At 36.7% G+C, this 20235-nt stretch overlaps 1 protein-coding gene across 1 annotated transcript; it reads left to right on the forward strand.

The window, feature by feature from the left end:
• Window positions 1-252: 252 nt before the first annotated feature.
• LOC145791363 (disease resistance protein RPV1-like) lies at window positions 253-19233 on the forward strand. The gene is made up of 7 exons (XM_082871714.1): window positions 253-408; window positions 6411-6431; window positions 9887-10212; window positions 15876-16977; window positions 17438-17695; window positions 17781-18800; window positions 18880-19233. The coding sequence occupies exons 1-7, from the start codon at window positions 253-255 to the stop codon at window positions 19231-19233; spliced, it is 3237 nt and encodes a 1078-aa protein (XP_082727840.1).
• Window positions 19234-20235: the final 1002 nt, after the last annotated feature.

Consider the following 20235-nt stretch of genomic DNA (forward strand, 5'->3'; position numbering starts at 1 on the left):
ATTTTATTAAATAGTTCATATAATATTTAATTTATTATTCACATCATATAATTTATTTATAAGAATAATTAAATATAAGTTCTCACAAAATTAAAATTTTAAAAAATAATAAAAAAGAGTTCTTCACACTTTTTATAATATGGTTTATATATACGCATCTCCTATAAAATACCTATGATGCCTTGATAGATAGCATTCATCCCACCCTATAGCACTGCTTCTGTCCTTAATTTTTTGTGTGGCTTTAATCCAATGGGGATTGTTAGAGCCCAAGACACCTCATCTGATTCTCCATGTAGTTATCATGTGTTCTTGAGTTTCAGAGGTGAAGACACTCGCAAGACGTTCACTGACCACCTCTACACAGCTTTGAAGCATGCAGGATTTCGCACCTTCAGAGATGATATAGCGATCCCGGGTTACCCTTGTTGTATAGTGATCCGGACATGTGTCCGTGGATGTTGGTAGTTGTTTATTATCTTGTTTACATCCTTTCTTACTTTGTATTTGAGTTATAGGATGTGTTGAGCGGGTTTGTTACAGGTTGGTTGAGTTTAGAAACCAAAACTAGTTGCCCAGATTTTTGGCCTGTACGCTCGAGCGTAGGTGTTGGCGCTCGAGCGTAGATTACGTCCATCCAGTATCTTGTTGTGCAGTGTTGTGAGCTCGAGCGTAGGGTTGGGAGCTCGAGCGGAGGCCTGGTTCTGCAAAAGTGCTGAGCGAGTGCATTCTGCGCTCGAGCGGGAGGTTGGCCGCTCGAGCGTAAGTCTGTGAGTGGCCGCTCGAGCGGGGTGTTTTACGCTCGAGCGTAGACCTGGGTTAAAGACCCGAAGTTGTGACTTTCCAAATCACTTTTTGCTTTCTCTTCTCTCTCTTACTTTTCCAAAATCACCATTGTTGAGCCTCTCACTCTAGATACTACCTTCTCTCTAGGTTTTGATCTAGTAGGAGTGATCTACTCACCTTTGGCCTTTACAAAAAAGTTGTTGATCGTCGAGGGCTTCTTTTTAATCTGAAAATCTCGGGTTTTGGAGCACGTTGGATTTTGTTGTCTTCTCCTTTGGAACTCCGAATTTGAGGTAGGGATAACCTACTCCTCTCTATGGGTTTTGTCCTTAAATTTTGGTATTTTGAGATGTTGGGCTTGGTTGGGTAATTTTGTGAAAGTTTGGGGCTTTTGTGTAATTTTACAAAGGTTGGGGTTTCATTCATAATAAACCTAGATGCATGTTTGGCATGAAGAAAATGGAATGATTGTTGAATCATTGATGAAAATAGGACCTAAGGGTTGAAATGGTAATTATGGAAAATGGCCTAATTACATTGTTTAATTAATTGGGATAATTAATTGATGAGAAATGAGGAAATGAAATGTTGATTGAATATCCATTTGTGCATTTATTTTCTGTTTTAGAAATAACTGCTTTGGGCTATCGGTGGAGGATAGTCGTGATTGTTGTAGACAATGTATGTTGATTAGGCAAACTGAAACTAATCAATGGAATGTGTTATGGAACTTGACAGTTGCTAGAATACATTAATTGTTTGTATTGTGTGATTGTATATAGAACCAATGTGTTTATATACGTTGTGTGTAGAGGAGGAGATAGGGGATGTACTCCGCGGTTTAGGGGAAGATAGGGGATGGACCTCTAAACCGGATAGGTATTTGGAGGAGATAGGGGATGTACTCCGTAGACAGAGCTCATATGCTTGTCTAGAGAAGTGAAGATAGAGCTCATATGCTTATCTTTGTGAAGTGTTGTGAAGTGTGGATACAGCTTGTATGCTTATCTGTGGATATTGTTGATATACATATCTGTTGTAGAATGTGGATATAGCTTTTATGCTTATCTGAATGTGAGATATAGTTTTTATACATATCTGTGGAAATGATGATAGAGCTAGCATGCTTATCTGTTAAAAAGGGAAAATGAAAAGTAATTGGGACTTGTAAGTCGTTGACATAAATATGTAATTTATGTGATTGTATCAGTGTAGACCGACTATCAATTGCTAATGTTTTAGTCATTGTCCATGGTTGGTTTAGTGTATTTCTACTGGGCTGTGGCTCACCCTATATGGGAATATCATTTTTCAGGTACAGGAAGCATGCCACCTCCAAGGACATAGCTGGGAGGCTAGTGGCGGACATAGTTTTGTCGTTTTACTGTTGATGTATTATATGTAATTTCAAGCCAAGGGCTTAATGTGTAAACGAGTTAGAACTCTTTGTTGTAACCAAGTGTTAACTTGGAAAGCTGTAAGCCCGTAGGGCATTTTGTTATGAAGTTAACATGTAATACTTTTGTCTTGAAACTCAATGAAATAAAGGAATGTGGTTAGTTTATATGTAAATGCTTGTATTATCTGATGGGTTTAATGTTATTATTTTGAGGGCGTTACAACTTGGTATCAGAGCGTACCGGGTTCGAATACTTTGGGTACGTGGGAAGTGATTAGGATCACAATGGGTTTGTCTCGCTTGATAGAGACGTCGATGTAGTACCATATGCTATGTGTTTATTTGATAACATGCTTATGTGACTATGTGGGTATGGGATTTAATTTCTGGGATGTTGATTGGATCCTTGAGTTTCTGGGAGTCTTGTTGGAAAAGCACTTGATCAATGCTGTTTCTAACCGGAACTCTAGTAACGTCTCGGGACTATCATTATCCGGAAATGAAGTTCGTAAGTGCTTATGTGTTTATGTGCTTATGTGGAGTGAATTACAGTTGTCCATGCATTAGGACGTGAGTGATTAGTTTCGGCACACCTATGAATGTGCTAACGTTCTGTGTTGCCTTTATTAGGATGTCAGGACGAGGAAGAGGTGCTAGGCGTGGTAGACCTGCGAGGCAGGAAGTACCGTTACAGGGTGAGATTCCGGCAGTGCAGGAGGGAGTTGGGCAGGCCAATGTGGCCGAGCCAGTAGGTCAGCAGGCAATGGGTGCCTTGGCCAGAGAGATAGCAGGAGCTTTGGGTATTCTTAGAGCTGGGAATCAGGCAGCTGAGGCAGGGCCTTCTTTCTTGAAGAGGGAATTCTTCCGGTGTAATCCGGACGAGTTTATCGGGGATCCTAAAGAGCCGCTTAAGGCAGATGAATGGCTCGAACAGACAACGAAGACGTTTGAGATGCTTGGCATCGAGGACGGAGCACTGAAAGTGACCTTGGCATCCTTTCAACTGAAGGGAGATGCGGGTCAATGGTGGAAATACGAGAAAGCTCGTGTTGGTGGTACTTGGGAGGCGTTTGTGAATGCTTTTCAGGAGAGGTTTTTATCAGCAGCAGCTAGGGAGAAGCTGAGGGATCAGTTTAGCCGGCTTAATCAGCAGGGCTTGTCAGTGGCCGAGTTTGAGGCTACTTTTACCAGTCTGTCTAGGTTTGCACCTGAACTGGTGGCGTCTGAGGAACGCCGTTGCTATGAGTTTGAGCGGAGGTTGAGGCGGGGCCTCAAGTTGAGAATTGGTGGGTCTTATATTCGAGAGTATAGACACCTAGTGGATGCTGCAGCTCATATGGAGCTTATGATGCAGGAGGAGGATGAGGGCCAGAGAGGCTCCAAGAGGAGCCAGGATAGTCAGAGTGATGGCAGGAGACAGAAGGGTTATAACCCTCAGCAGTCTCAGGGCGCAGTCTCTAGATCGACCTTCCCCGTGCCGAGTGCAGGCTCCGGGAGAGGTGGTCAGGGGGATTTCACCTGTTACAAGTGTGGCCAGCTGGGTCACAAGGTTTCAGTTTGCCCGCAGAAGGGTGGGGGTCAGAAAGCTGCTTCTTCTTCAGCTAGACCGCAGAGTCAGAGTTTGGGCAGGGGGCAGCTCTTGATTTGTTATCAGTGTGGACAACCTGGGCACATGAAGAGGTTTTGCCCACAGTTGAGTGCCACTTCGGGAGCGTCTGGTTCTAGGCAGACGCAGGGTTTTCAGCCAGCTCAGTCTGTGCAGGCCTCGAGGGCCAATCCGGGAGCTTCGTCATCCCAGTCTGTGCAGCAGTCTTTTGCTCCGAGAGGTGAGCAGGTAGACCAGGGGCCTACGGGGCGCGTGTATGCTGTTACCGCGCAGGATTTAGTACCGGCTCCATCAGTAGTGAGAGGTACTTTTCTGTTTTGCAACTCAGTTGCTAATGTGTTGATAGACACGGGTGCATCTCATTCTTTTATATCTGCTGCATTTGCATCTGTTTTGGAATTGGAGTTAGCACAGTTAGCATCTCCTATTTGTGTGGTATCACCTTTGGGTGGTGAGTTGATTCTGAAACAGGGTGTTAGAGGATGTGATATAGAGGTCGCCGACTATAGGCTTCCTTTTCCGTTTGTTGTCATGCCCATGAAGGGTTTTGATGTTATTTTGGGTATGGACTGGTTATCGTCATACCGGGCTGTTATTGATTGCTACCGCCAGAGGGTTACATTGTGTACCTTGAGCGGGGAGTGGTTCCATTTCTTGGGAGACCGGGTTGGTAGTATTTTGCCACCGGGGTTTGATTCGCGAGGGCGAAGTGAGCTTAGTAGTCTACTTGCTAGCTTTGAGAGTAGTGAGTGTGTTGAGACACAGATTGTGTTGCCGAGGGTGGTTTGTGAGTATTCGGATGTCTTTCCCGAAGATCTTGTTAGTTTGCCACCTCACCGAGAGATAGAGTTCTCTATTGATTTAGTGCCTGGTACGGCGCCGATTTCTATGGCACCTTACCGTTTTGCTCCGGCAGAGTTGGTTGAGTTGAAAGTTCAGCTCCAGGAATTGCTCGATAAGGGCTTTGTTCGCCCTAGTGTTTCACCGTGGGGAGCACCGGCACTCTTTGTTAAAAAGAAAGATGGTGCCTTGAGATTGTGTATAGACTACCGGAAGTTGAATCGGGCTACGGTTAAGAATAAGTACCCTATGCCCCGTATAGATGATTTATTTGACCAGTTGAAGGGTTCCCGTTGTTTCTCTAAGATAGACTTGAGATCGGGTTACCATCAGTTGAGGGTCAGGGAGGAAGATATTCCGAAGACGGCATTCCGTACGCGGTATGGCCATTATGAGTTTCTAGTGATGCCATTCGGACTTACCAATGCACCGGCAGTCTTTATGGACTTGATGAACCGGATTTTCCGGGAGTTCTTAGACCGATTTGTGGTTGTTTTCGTGGACGATATCCTTATCTATTCGTCTTCTGAGGAGGAGCACGAGGCACACTTGAGAGTGGTGCTTGAGTTACTTAGAGCCCATAGGCTGTATGCCAAGTTTGGGAAGTGTGAGTTCTGGCTGAGGGAAGTCAAATTCTTAGGCCACGTGGTATCCGGGGAAGGGGTGTCTGTTGATACATCCAAGGTTGAGGCAGTGCAAGATTGGGCACAGCCTAAGAGTGTGTTTGAGATCCGCAGTTTTCTGGGATTAGCTGGGTATTACCGTCGGTTTGTGAAAGATTTCTCCAGGTTAGCGTCACCGTTGACTAGACTGACTCGGAAGGGAGTCAAGTTTGTGTGGAGTGAGGCTTGTGAAAAGTCGTTCCAAGAGTTGAAAGTTAGATTGACCACCGCTCCGGTATTGATTATTCCGGAGAGAGGGTTGGGTTATGCGGTTTATTGTGATGCCTCACGAGAGGGTTTGGGTTGTGTGTTGATGCAAGAGGGGAAAGTGGTAGCTTATGGCTCACGTCAGTTGAAAATACACGAGAAGAATTACCCCACGCACGACCTAGAGTTAGCAGCAGTGATCTTTGCCTTGAAAATTTGGAGGCACTACCTTTATGGTGAGAAGTTCGAGGTGTTCTCGGACCACAAGAGTTTGAAGTATCTGTTTACCCAGAGAGACTTGAATTTGAGGCAGAGGAGATGGATGGAGTTCATCGAGGATTATGATTTTGAGTTACATTATCATCCGGGAAAGGCCAATGTTGTGGCCGATGCCCTTAGTAGGAAGACCATTAGTGATGTTGCTAGTATAGCCATCCGGGAATGGGTGATGTTGGGAGCACTTGGCGAGTTTGATTTGCTACTGGGCGAATCTGTTGAGGCTGCGGCCTTGTTTTCTGTTGTTGCGCAGCCTACACTTGTGGTTAGAGTGTTAGAGGCACAGCGAGGTGACCTTGAGGTAGAATCCCTCCGAGAAAAGATCTCCAGTGGGAAAGTTGAGAAGGGTTTGACGGTGTATCCCGACCTGAGTGTGAGATACCGAGACCGTTTGTTTGTACCGGAGGCTTGCCGAGAGGGGGTACTCCGAGAGTTTCACCATTCGCGCCTTGCGGTGCATCCGGGAGGTACTAAGATGTATCAGGATTTGGGTCGCCAGTTTTGGTGGCAGGGTATGAAGAGAGATGTGGCTGTTTTCGTATCGAAGTGCCTTACTTGCTAGCAAGTGAAGGCCGAGCATCAGAGGCCAGCGGGTTTGTTGCAACCCTTGCCTATTGCCGAGTGGAAGTGGGAGCATGTCACTATGGACTTCGTTGTAGGTCTTCCGAGGACTCAGCGGGGTAGTGATGCTATTTGGGTGGTTGTAGACCGGTTGACTAAGTCGGCGCACTTTATTCCTATGCGCGTGAGAGATTCGGTAGATCATCTTGCCGATTTGTATATTCGGGACGTAGTGAGATTGCACGGGGTCCCAGTGACGATTGTCTCAGATAGAGATCCTCGTTTTACTGCTAGGTTGTGGCAGAGTTTGCAGAGTGCCTTGGGCACTAAGTTGACCTTTAGTACGGCTTATCATCCTCAGACTGACGGGCAGTCCGAGCGTACTATTCAGATCCTCGAGGATATGCTTCGGGGTTGTGTCCTGGATTTCAGTGGGACGTGGGAGAGGCACTTGCCATTGGTAGAGTTTGCCTACAACAACAGTTTTCAGTCTAGCATCGGTATGGCACCGTTTGAGGCCTTGTATGGCCGACCGTGTAGGTCTCCAGTGTGTTGGGCCGAGGTGGGTGATGCACCTTTGTTGGGTCCGGAGTTGGTTAGGGAGACGACGGAGAAAGTTGAGCTTATCCGTAGGAGGCTTGTTACAGCCCAGAGTCGACAAAAGAGTTATGCCGACCGTAGGAGGAGGCCTTTGGCGTTTGAGGTAGGTGATCATGTCTTTTTGAAGATATCACCTAGACGAGGTCTGATGAGGTTTGGGAAGAGTGGGAAGTTATCCCCTCGGTTTATTGGTCCTTTTGAGATCCTTGAGAGGATAGGTGAGGTTGCTTATCGGTTAGCCTTACCGCCGCAGTTGTCCGGAGTGCATGATGTGTTTCATGTGAGTATGCTTCGGAAGTATGAGCCAGATCCATCACATGTGTTGGATTGGACTGATTTAGAGGTAGATGAGGATGCCTCGTATGAGGAGAGACCGGTTCGGGTCTTGGATAGGCGGGATCAGGTCCTGCGTGGCAAGACCATTACTTTGGTGAAAGTCTTGTGGAAACATCACGGAGTGGAGGAAGCCACTTGGGAACGTGAGTTGGAAGTCCGTAAGAAATATCCGGACTTGTTTGTTGATATGTAATCTTGTATTTAAATTTTACATTTTGTTGAACTTAAGAGCTTTTATATATGTCTTAAGTTGTGAAACATTGAAAATGTTTTGTTTATTGAAAGTATGTTTTGGAACTTGCCTAATATGGAAGTTGAAAGTGACATTATATGTGTTAAATATATTGTTGAAATTGGCAGGATAGTGCATAATGTTGATGCATGTTGAAAGTACATATGTTGTTTACATATTGTGATATGTCTCTTGTTAAAGGGATGGAATGACCGGTAATGGGTCGAATTGTTGAAAGTTCAAGTGTAACATTGATTAAAAGGGAGAAAAAAACTTGTTTTGAAAACTTGTGCTTAATTTCGGGGACGAAATTCTTTAAGGGGGGGAGGTTATAGCGATCCCGGGTTACCCTTGTTGTATAGTGATCCGGACATGTGTCCGTGGATGTTGGTAGTTGTTTATTATCTTGTTTACATCCTTTCTTACTTTGTATTTGAGTTATAGGATGTGTTGAGCGGGTTTGTTACAGGTTGGTTGAGTTTAGAAACCAAAACTAGTTGCCCAGATTTTTGGCCTGTACGCTCGAGCGTAGGTGTTGGCGCTCGAGCGTAGATTACGTCCATCCAGTATCTTGTTGTGCAGTGTTGTGAGCTCGAGCGTAGGGTTGGGAGCTCGAGCGGAGGCCTGGTTCTGCAAAAGTGCTGAGCGAGTGCATTCTGCGCTCGAGCGGGAGGTTGGCCGCTCGAGCGTAAGTCTGTGAGTGGCCGCTCGAGCGGGGTGTTTTACGCTCGAGCGTAGACCTGGGTTAAAGACCCGAAGTTGTGACTTTCCAAATCACTTTTTGCTTTCTCTTCTCTCTCTTACTTTTCCAAAATCACCATTGTTGAGCCTCTCACTCTAGATACTACCTTCTCTCTAGGTTTTGATCTAGTAGGAGTGATCTACTCACCTTTGGCCTTTACAAAAAAGTTGTTGATCGTCGAGGGCTTCTTTTTAATCTGAAAATCTCGGGTTTTGGAGCACGTTGGATTTTGTTGTCTTCTCCTTTGGAACTCCGAATTTGAGGTAGGGATAACCTACTCCTCTCTATGGGTTTTGTCCTTAAATTTTGGTATTTTGAGATGTTGGGCTTGGTTGGGTAATTTTGTGAAAGTTTGGGGCTTTTGTGTAATTTTACAAAGGTTGGGGTTTCATTCATAATAAACCTAGATGCATGTTTGGCATGAAGAAAATGGAATGATTGTTGAATCATTGATGAAAATAGGACCTAAGGGTTGAAATGGTAATTATGGAAAATGGCCTAATTACATTGTTTAATTAATTGGGATAATTAATTGATGAGAAATGAGGAAATGAAATGTTGATTGAATATCCATTTGTGCATTTATTTTCTGTTTTAGAAATAACTGCTTTGGGCTATCGGTGGAGGATAGTCGTGATTGTTGTAGACAATGTATGTTGATTAGGCAAACTGAAACTAATCAATGGAATGTGTTATGGAACTTGACAGTTGCTAGAATACATTAATTGTTTGTATTGTGTGATTGTATATAGAACCAATGTGTTTATATACGTTGTGTGTAGAGGAGGAGATAGGGGATGTACTCCGCGGTTTAGGGGAAGATAGGGGATGGACCTCTAAACCGGATAGGTATTTGGAGGAGATAGGGGATGTACTCCGTAGACAGAGCTCATATGCTTGTCTAGAGAAGTGAAGATAGAGCTCATATGCTTATCTTTGTGAAGTGTTGTGAAGTGTGGATACAGCTTGTATGCTTATCTGTGGATATTGTTGATATACATATCTGTTGTAGAATGTGGATATAGCTTTTATGCTTATCTGAATGTGAGATATAGTTTTTATACATATCTGTGGAAATGATGATAGAGCTAGCATGCTTATCTGTTAAAAAGGGAAAATGAAAAGTAATTGGGACTTGTAAGTCGTTGACATAAATATGTAATTTATGTGATTGTATCAGTGTAGACCGACTATCAATTGCTAATGTTTTAGTCATTGTCCATGGTTGGTTTAGTGTATTTCTACTGGGCTGTGGCTCACCCTATATGGGAATATCATTTTTCAGGTACAGGAAGCATGCCACCTCCAAGGACATAGCTGGGAGGCTAGTGGCGGACATAGTTTTGTCGTTTTACTGTTGATGTATTATATGTAATTTCAAGCCAAGGGCTTAATGTGTAAACGAGTTAGAACTCTTTGTTGTAACCAAGTGTTAACTTGGAAAGCTGTAAGCCCGTAGGGCATTTTGTTATGAAGTTAACATGTAATACTTTTGTCTTGAAACTCAATGAAATAAAGGAATGTGGTTAGTTTATATGTAAATGCTTGTATTATCTGATGGGTTTAATGTTATTATTTTGAGGGCGTTACAGATGATGACGAGATTGAAAGAGGAGAAAATATTAAATTTGAGTTGCAGAAAGCAATTCAAGAGTCAAGGATTTCAATAGTTGTCTTCTCAAAAAACTATGCTTCTTCGAGCTGGTGTCTTGATGAACTTGTGATGATCCTCAAACGTAGGACCACTGGGCATGTAGTGCTACCTGTCTTCTATCACGTGAATCCATCCCATGTGAGGAACCAAATGGAAAGTTTCGAAGAAGCATTCACGAGGCATGAAGAGAGATTCCATACAAAAGGGGCTGGAAAAAAAGATGAATGGAAGGGCAAGATACAAGAATGGAGGGTAGCACTCAGAGATGCTGTAGATTTAGCAGGGATGAATTTACAAAATCAAGCTGATGGGTAATTTCCTCCCATTTCCTTTTTTAGCTAAGCATTACTTGCATCACCCTTTTTGGAATTTCATACCAGGCACTACAACATTTTCTTAGTTTAGTGACACTTGAAAGTGTCACAAAACTACTCATCTAGTGACATTTTTTAGTCTTGTGGCGTTTTGAATAAGTGTCATTCATATTCATGCCACGGTAGATACCAGTGACACTTGCAAGTGCCATTACACCATCAAGGCTAAAGACTTTCAATGACACTTTGATGTCATAGTAGACACTATTCGTGACACTACCAATTGTCATTAAAGAAGACTTAGTGGAACCTCAGTGACACTTATGAGTGCCAGTACACTATCAAGGTTAAAAATCATAGTCAAAATTAAAATAAAAAAAATTACCACACTAACAAAGTCAAAGCATAACAAAAAAAAAAAAAAAAAAAAAAACAACAACAACGACAACAACAATAATGGACAAACTAAATACAAGTTCTCAAAAAAGTGGGTCTATTAAGAGGTCATTTGGCATTGGCTAATATAGCCAACTTTTTTGTTTTGGGACTTTTTTTGCCTCATTTGGATTTTGTTTTGGGACTTTTTGATTTTTGTGAGAGAAAAAGTGTAATGATTATGGGTAAAAAGTAGTATTTTTTCTTGTTGGATTTTATATTCAATTTTGTCCTTTTGTGATTATTTTGCCCCAAAATGAATGCCAAATCGGGGCTTACTGGTTGATTCCATTTCTTATTTTTCTTATAGTACAGACACTAGTGGTCACCCGTGCGATGCACAGGATTTTAGAAAGTCAATAATTACTATAAAAAAATTTGCTATTTGTTTATATTTCTTAATATTTTTATTTGGTTTGTGTATATAAATCTTATTTCACATCATTAAAAATATTTAATATTTCACATTATTGAAAATTTTAAAAAAGTATCATACATTAGTAAATCATCACATATATAATAGCTAATTTATCTAAGAGTTACTTCAGAAAATCAAAAGTAGAGTAATAAATGCATATTATAATTAATCAGAATGACTAATATATTAAATAAAAGTAACACTAATTTTGCTTAATCAATAGTAGACATTACAGTAATCATCTCATATAATATAATAAATTAAAATAAAATTAATTTTAATTCCCATTATATTTAATTAGTGGGTGGTTAAAATTTTACATGCTATTTGTTTTTTCGTTATATTGATTCATTAAACACAAATAGGTTTGGAATGATTATAAAAAAATTAAAAAAAAAATGTTTGAAAATGCATTATACTTGAATTGACAAACATAAAGAATATAAATATTTAAATTATTCAAAAAAAAATTAACATTTTAAATATGAAATATCTTCCATTTGCTCAAACTCTGAATCTAAATAAATAAATAAATAATTTAAACAAAGAAGAAATTTGTGGTTTAGTTCTCAAAGGAAATGAGTTACTAAAAATAAATTTAATCATGAATTATTTCAATAGGATAATCAACAATAAAAAATCAATTGATTAATACATTTAAAGTATATCCCATATCCAATAAATTTTGATTCTTCATTTTCAATCTAACATCTACACCCAAAAAAATAATCAATAAGTGAGAGAGTTACAAATTGATAATAGCAATGCTTTTATAAATATAAAAAAAGAATAAAATCTCAATTAAATGACAAATTATTAACAAAAAGAAAGAAATAAGGAAAAATACAGATTGTAACAAAAAAAAAATTTTAAAAATAATAATGTTCATTTATATGAACTCACTTTCTTACAAATGCAAAAACTCATGCAAGTACACATTTCAAATGTAAAGCAAATATTTAAGATTTTTAGGCACCGAAAAGGGATCAGAAATGGCTCAATATTGATTGTTTTCCCCCCAATTTTCTGTTCATGGTTTCTTTTGCAGGAACTTGTTTTTATTTTAAAAAGATTATGTTTAAACAAAAGATATATATGAAATTCTATCATGTTTAAAATTTGTATGGATAACTAATTGATGATTTTAAAAGATAAAATATTAAGTTCCACTTAAAGATAAACTTTAAAAAGATTAAGTTGAAATATATAGAAATTCTAAATATAGATCATTAAAAAAATTATCATCTTTTTGGGATATTTATATCCCAATCTTATTCTTTTTTTTTATTTAAATATTTTGTTATCTTTTATTTGAATTTTCATTAAATAGTTATATTTTTATTTTTGTATATTTTTTCATCTATATTTATTTGTTATTCATATATACATAATTACCTTTTTATTTTAAAAATCATTTGAGTCGTAATATTTTTTTATTTAAATTTTTTTTTAATTGTTCATATATAAATAGTTAACTTTTTTATTTTTATAATTAATTGAATCGTAATATTTTTTATTTATTTATTTATTTTTATCTTTTATTTGACTCTTTATATTATTCTGTAGTTGAAATTTGAATAGTTATCTTTTTATTTTATTTATTTTAGATTATGTTTAAACAAAAGATATATATGAAATTCTATCATGTTTAAAATTTGTGTGGATAAGTAATTGATGATTTTAAAAGATAAAATATTAAGTTTCACTTAAAGATAAACTTTAAAAAGATTAAGTTGAAATATATAGAAATTCTATAACAAACTAACAAAAGATAAATATAGATTGCTAAAAAAATTATCATCTTTTTGGGATATTTATATCCCAATCTTATTCTTTTTTTTTATTTAAATATTTTGTTATCTTTTATTTGAATTTTCATTAAATAGTTATATTTTTATTTTTGTATATTTTTTCATCTATATTTATTTTTTATTCATATATACATAATTACCTTTTTATTTTAAAAATCGTTTGACTCGTAATATTTTTTTATTTAATTTTTTTAATTGTTCATATATAAATAGTTAACTTTTTTTATTTTTATAATTAATTGACTCGTAATATTTTTTATTTATTTATTTATTTTATCTTTTATTTGACTCTTTATATTATTTTGTAGTTGAAATTTGATAGTTATCTTTTTATTTTATTTATTTTATATTTTTATCTCTACCTCTTTGTTGCTCATATTTAAATATTTATCATTTTATTTAAATATATATAATTCTTTTGGCTTTTGAGATTTAGATAATTGAGAAATAATTAAAAATTAAGAAAAGTGGGAGAGGAGAATTGAAAAGTGACACATAGGAGAGAGAATTCATAAGAATTTAGTATTAAGAGTTTGGAGAATTCTCATACTCCACTACATTTGTTTATATATATAGTATAGATATAGATATAGTAATATTTAAGACAAAAAATTGGGTCTTAAATTATCATTGTGGGTAAAATTGTGGGACTTAAAAAACATACAAGTTTTCTACAAACTAAAACTAGTCAAGAGTACACAACCTGCATCTTGAGACAAATACATCTATACCATAACCAAAAAAGGGACTTAGCATATTAACAGAGTAGCTTGATAAATATACACATATATATACAATTTTGAATTTTCAAAGATTAGTTCCACCCCCCAAAAGAGAAAATCATCTGAAATTAATGAAACTTTTCCCCATTTATTTCACCATATTAGTTTTTGAAAAAAAAAATTAAAAAAAAATTAAAAAATTTCAAAAAGCTCACTCAAATAGAAACCCTTATAATAAAACCAAAGTTTGTGTTCTGTGTGCCACAAATCAGAGAATTTAATTCATGAAGTGTCACAACTTGTGACCATGGAAGAATAGCAGCCTATAAAATAAACAGAATGGGATATATACATAAGCAGAATGGGATACATTAGAAGAATAGGAATTTAGCATCAAGTGCACAAGGAATACATTAGCAAAATGGAAGTTCTAGAACCAACCAGAACATCTGATAGACTTCCAATTTCAATAACAATTAAACTGTGCTTTTAATCCCATATATTGTTCAATTCCATTTTACACCTATAATTTTGAATGTAAACAATGGCAATCAGACGAAGAGTTTATGAAACCCTAGCTTCAATTCCTTTTGTCTGTGAATCAAAAGCAATAACTATAGATTCATAAAAGACAAGGTTGACTAAATCCTAAAATACAAGCATAAATAAATAAAAATCAATAAAACATGTTTTCTAATTTTGAAGTAGAACACTAAAATTCAAAAGACATAAATTTAGATATACATACAGAGTCGCATATATTATACATAGATATATAAAACATTTAAGAATCAAATAGAATAAAAGTACTTGATCACTTCACAACTGAAAAAGTTTGATCCAAATGTATTTATAGAGAGGGAGAGAGAGAGAGAGAGAGAGAGAGTTGAGGAGAGTGACGGCTTGCTAGAGCAACAGTCCACAACGTTAGACACACTGCTGCCGGAGATCGTCAAGCAAGACCGTCGCTAGCCGAGATCATTGAACAACATCGTCACTACCCTCCTGTTGCTCTGTAAACATCCATGGTTCTTCTATTCACAACCCTTCAGCCAAAAAAAAAAAAAAAAAAAAAAACTTAGTGACACCTACTTAGCTTAATGACATTTTTTTTAAAAAATGTCATTATTATTAACGTTTAGTGGCATCTTTTGACTCAATGCCATAAAAAGTAACTTACATCTACTTAGTTTAGTGGCATATATTGATAAATGTCATTAAAATATTTTTTTGTGTCGCTGTTTTATAAAATGCCATAAAATTTATGTCACTAAATCACATTCTTGTTATAGTGATGTGGCACTTCTTTATAGAAATGTCACTAGAACCTTTTATGTTTGCATGACATTTTCCTAAAACGTGCCACCAAATATTATTTTTGTGACATTTTCTAAAAACATGTCACTAATATAGTGCCACTAAAATGTGTTTTTGTTGTAGTGAGGGTCTTTTAAATTGAGAATTATTTATCAAAATTTGGGATGAATTTTTTTTTTCTTAGCTCCAAGAGTTTGACGTCTTTTAATTTTTAGAAGATAACCTTCAAATGCAGGAGTTAAATTTTCCTCAAGGGAACATTCCAACATATTACAAGTCGGTTTCTTTGGTTCACAAGAAATTCTTCATAATACCCTAAACAAACTTGAATTTATTAACTATGTTTTTTGAGATGCTTCTTCCTTTTAAGCTACTTGAAAAGATGATATTAAGTTAATCTATTCCAACCGTAAAAATTTGGGTTAATTACACCAAGATAGATCCCCTCAACTAGTAGTATCACTATACCTTATCTATAAATCTGTACATATTGACCCTCGTAAATATAAAAATCATACAAATTTACTAATTCAAGAGGTGGTCTAGCGGGGTTGAAAGTGATACGCTTTTATAGTTGAAAGGGTCAAAAAAATATCGATTCATAGTTGTGAAGGTAAATGATATTTACTAACAGACAAGGGGGTTTTGGTTTAATTAACCTTAAAAAATTTATTGAAAAAATTAGACTATTCTTCAAAAATTTTAATAGCTTACCTTACTATATAAATAAAAAAATTTGCAAAAAGGAATATTGATGCACAACCATGATTGTGAAAACCCTTTTATTTTCATCTAGGAGTCGCCCAATTGTTTCAACAAAGAGAATAACATAGTTTTACCTAGAAAACAAAGAGAATAACATAGTCATTTTGTTCATTATTGCATTAGAATATATTATTAAGTTTAAGTCATGGCATTCTTACTGTGCTTTATTTTTAATCTCGATGTTATCTTCAGATTCGAGTCAAAATTTATCTACAAAATTGTAGAAGTGGTTGCAGACAAACTAAGACGCACAACCTTGGGACATTCTCCTTACTTGATTGGAATACAATCTCGAGCCAAAAATATTGGGCTTTGGTTACAAGATGAGTGTAGTGATGTTGGTATAGTCACAATTTGTGGGATAGGAGGAATAGGGAAGACAACTGTTGCCAAATTTCTATATAATTCAAACTTCTCAAGATTCGAATGCAGCAGCTTTCTTGCAAATGTAAGAGAAATTCTAAAACAACCCAATGGTTTACTTCAATTACAAACACAACTTCTTTCAGACATTTTAAAAGGAAGAAAGGAAAATTTGTACAGTGTTGATGAAGCGATTGCTAAAATTAAAGATGCATTATGTTGCAAAAGAGTTCTTGTAATTCTTGATGATGTGGATACAATGGACCAATTAGATGCAGTACTTGGAATGCGAGATTGGTTTTCTCAAGGTAGTAAAATCATTATAACCACTAGACGTGAGAGGTTGCTAAGGGCTCATGAAGTTTACTTGGTTCACAAGGTTGAAAATTTGAATTACAATGAATCCTTGGAGCTCTTTAGTTGGCATGCCTTTGGGAAAAATTGTCCCATTGATGATTTCATAGAGGACTCGGAAAGGATGGTACAATACTATGGAGGGCTTCCACTAGCTATTAAAATTTTGGGTTCTTCTCTATTTGGGAAAAACTTAAATGTCTGGAAAAGTCAACTAGAAAAATTGAAAGCAATCCCCGATTATGAAGTTGTTGAAAAGCTCAAAATAAGCTATGACTCTTTACAAGATGACCACGACAAAAATTTGTTCCTCCATGTTGCTTGTTTTTTTGTTGGGATGGATGAAGATTGGGTAGTTACCATTCTAGATGGGTGTGATTTTTACACAACGGTTGGGATTCGAAATCTCATTGATAGATGTCTGTTAACGGTTGATGAACACAAAAAGCTAGTGATGCATCAATTGGTTCAAGAAATGGGAAGAGAAATTGTTCGCCAAGAATCACCTAAGGAACCGGGAGAACGTACTAGACTATGGAATCATAAAGATTCCTTCAATGTCTTGAGAGAAAATACTGTAAGAATTAAGCCTACTCCTCATTTATATTTGTATGTATTTGTGTAGTTATTTATTATTAAAACATGATCCAAAATTAGAAACCTCATACCAAAAAAAAAATTTATTTGTAAGTTACATTGGTGGTGTTTTCATTTGAAATGAAAGTTACATATCATTTGTTATGAGAATTTTGTACAAAACATTTTGTTTTTTGGTACATCGGAAAGTAATTGTACAAAACATTTGTTTGTATAGTATTACTCTTCTTGATCAGTGTCGTCTCCCTCTCATTCTTTGTCAGGGGACAGGAAAAATTGAAGGCCTCAAAATTGATATGAATTTTTTGGAGGATAAATATGACAGGATAGTCTTCGGTATCAAAAGAAAATGTCATTTTGAAGAATTCCTCAGCACAACATTGTTGTCAAATGTAGGAAATTCATTTAAAAGACTTTGTTTTGGCATCTTTTCCTGGCAGACAGTAGGCACTACTCTACGAAATTCAGATAAGATAGCTTTGGAAGTTGATTCATTCGCAAGGATGCACAAACTAAAACTTTTGCAACTCAGAAATTTACAAGTCAATGGAAGCTTTGAAAATTTTCCGAAAGGATTACGATGGTTGTGTTGGCATGGATTCTCTTTCAACTCTATATGCAATGATTTCCCTTTGGATAACCTGGTTGTTCTTGACATGCAGTATAGCAACTTGCAAAAGGTTTGGGAAGGAACCAAGGTATGTTACTCATTTGTTTGTTTTCATTTCAATTTTGTTTGAGAATTAAAAGAAACAATAACCAACATTTTTTTTTCTATTACAGTTTCTCGAGTCATTAAAAATCCTTGATCTTAGTCATTCCCATTGCCTTTCCAAAACTCCAAATTTCTTGGAAGTACCCAATCTTGAGCAACTAATACTTGAAAATTGTGCACGGCTGGTAGAGGTTCATGAATCTATTGGACATCTTCAGAGACTTGTTTTATTAAATTTAAAAGATTGCAAAAATCTAAGGAAGCTTCCAAGAAGCATTGTTATGCTAAAATTTTTGGAAACACTTGACATCTCAGGTTGCTCAAATATTAAGGAATTGCCAATAGAGATGGGGACTATGGATTCTTTAACAAGGTTCAATGCAAATGGAACTATCATAAGTCAATTACTCTCTACCATTAAGGAGGTCAAAACATGGTATTCATTCATTTGGCCTTCTTTATCGAAACCAAGAAAAAGTGTAGAAATTTCATGGGCTCTTTTACCACGGTTTCTAATACACTTAAGTCTTGTGGATTGCAATTTATTGGAGGATGCTTTTCCAAAGGATCTTAGTAACCTATCCTCATTGCAGATATTAAATCTGAGCAATAATCCAATTTGTAGCCTCCCAAATAGCATTGGAGGCGTTACTGGGCTTCAGATCCTTGAATTAGAAGAGTGTAAAAGGCTTCAATCACTTACAGTGGAGCAAAATTTGAAAGTATTGTCGGTCACTAAATGTACATTATTGGAGAAAGTAATATTTCAATCATTTCCATCATCAACCATAGAATTCGAGAACCTTTATGATGCAATTATAATGTGTCGGAATATGGGAGGGTTTTACTACTCAAAATGTGCGTTTCATTCAGCTCCATCAACCATGCAATATAATAACACATGGGATAATCAATTTGTTGTGATTGAGCATTGGAGACCATTACTAGTCTATGATATGTACGGCAATATAGTTGAGGACATGGGCTCCATTAAGTTAGAATCCATAGGGAATAGTGACGTGGAGATGGGAAGCCCAACTGTTACGCTTTCAAGTAAGAACTCAAAGAATTCAAGGAAGCTTCCCCAGGTCTCTTTCTCTCTCTCCTACTCTCTCTCTCTAAAAAAAACAAAAATAAAAATAATAAATTATGGTTTCTTTGGTGCAGGGATGTCGTGAACTTCATATATTTTACGCTAATATTCCGGGAAGCAAGATTCCAACTTGGTTTAATCTTAAAAATAGAGGATCTTCAATATCTTTAATTGTTCCATCACATTTCAGAATTCAAGCCTTGAGTGTGTGTTCTATTTATGCACTTTCCAATAATCCAAAATATCTTGACCATAATTGTGACGCACATACTATCATCAATAATACAACCAAGAGTCTGATTTGGAGCCACTCCCCATATGTCTTTGGCATTCCAGAAGCTGATGAGGATATGATGTGGTTAAGTTATTGGAAGATTGAAAATCTGAAACGCCCTCGAAATAAACCCATTATATACATATACAATTGACATGCATTATTTAAAGAAAACAATTTATTAATTCATTCATCAGAGTATTACAAAATAAAAGCATTACATGTAACATCGAATAAAATGCCCTACAGGCTTACATCTTTCCAAGCCAACCCTTGGATACAAAAAGATGAGTTATAACTCAATACAAGAAAAGCCCTAGGCTTGGATGTTTACATGTACCAATAAATAAAGACAATTAACTAAAGATAGTCTTCAAAGTCCAAGTCCCTTCCAAGCTAAGTCCTTGGAGGTAGCTTATCACCTGAACCTGAAAATGATGTTCCCATATAGGGTGAGCCACAGCCCAGTAGAAATATACTAAACCACATATAAGCAATGAATAAAGCAATAGCATTCAACAGGTGGTTAACCAAGGTAACCAATTACTTCATTTTACAGTCTCATGACACTATTGTCTAAGACACGTTTTACTTTCCAATTTTATCAACATGGCTCAGAACCTGGCCAAACTTACAACAGTGAATTACATATATCATATTCACATCCTTCCAATATCAACAAACAAATGAGACTCAAGCTCAAATCAAAACACTTCATACTTCCAGATTGATACACATTTTAGTGCTGTATCAATAAAACACTTCTATATAAATAAGCAAACATAAAAGTGATGCTAATGGAGTCCATCCCCTATCTCCTCCCAAACAAAATCCGGTTTAGAGGTCCATCCCCTATCTTCCCCTAAACCGTGGAGTACATCCCCTATCTCCTCCCACACAAAACAATGTATGCAAATGCAATGCTCAATCAACACACATATTTTCTGTATCAATGCAATAGACAAAATTAATGACTTAACCAATGTGATTAGTTTCAGTTATTCCTAATCCACATGCAATGTCTACAACAATCACGACTATCCTCCACCGATAGCCCAAAACAGTTATTTCTAAACTGAAAATAACTATGTCAACAATTCAATAGACAAATGTTTCAAATTATCCAACTACGCCATTTAATCCATAAATTCCCCAA

Source organism: Camellia sinensis, chromosome 5 (assembly GCF_055761805.1).
Source record: "Camellia sinensis isolate YWXY chromosome 5, ASM5576180v1, whole genome shotgun sequence".
Classification (NCBI taxonomy): domain Eukaryota; kingdom Viridiplantae; phylum Streptophyta; class Magnoliopsida; order Ericales; family Theaceae; genus Camellia; species Camellia sinensis.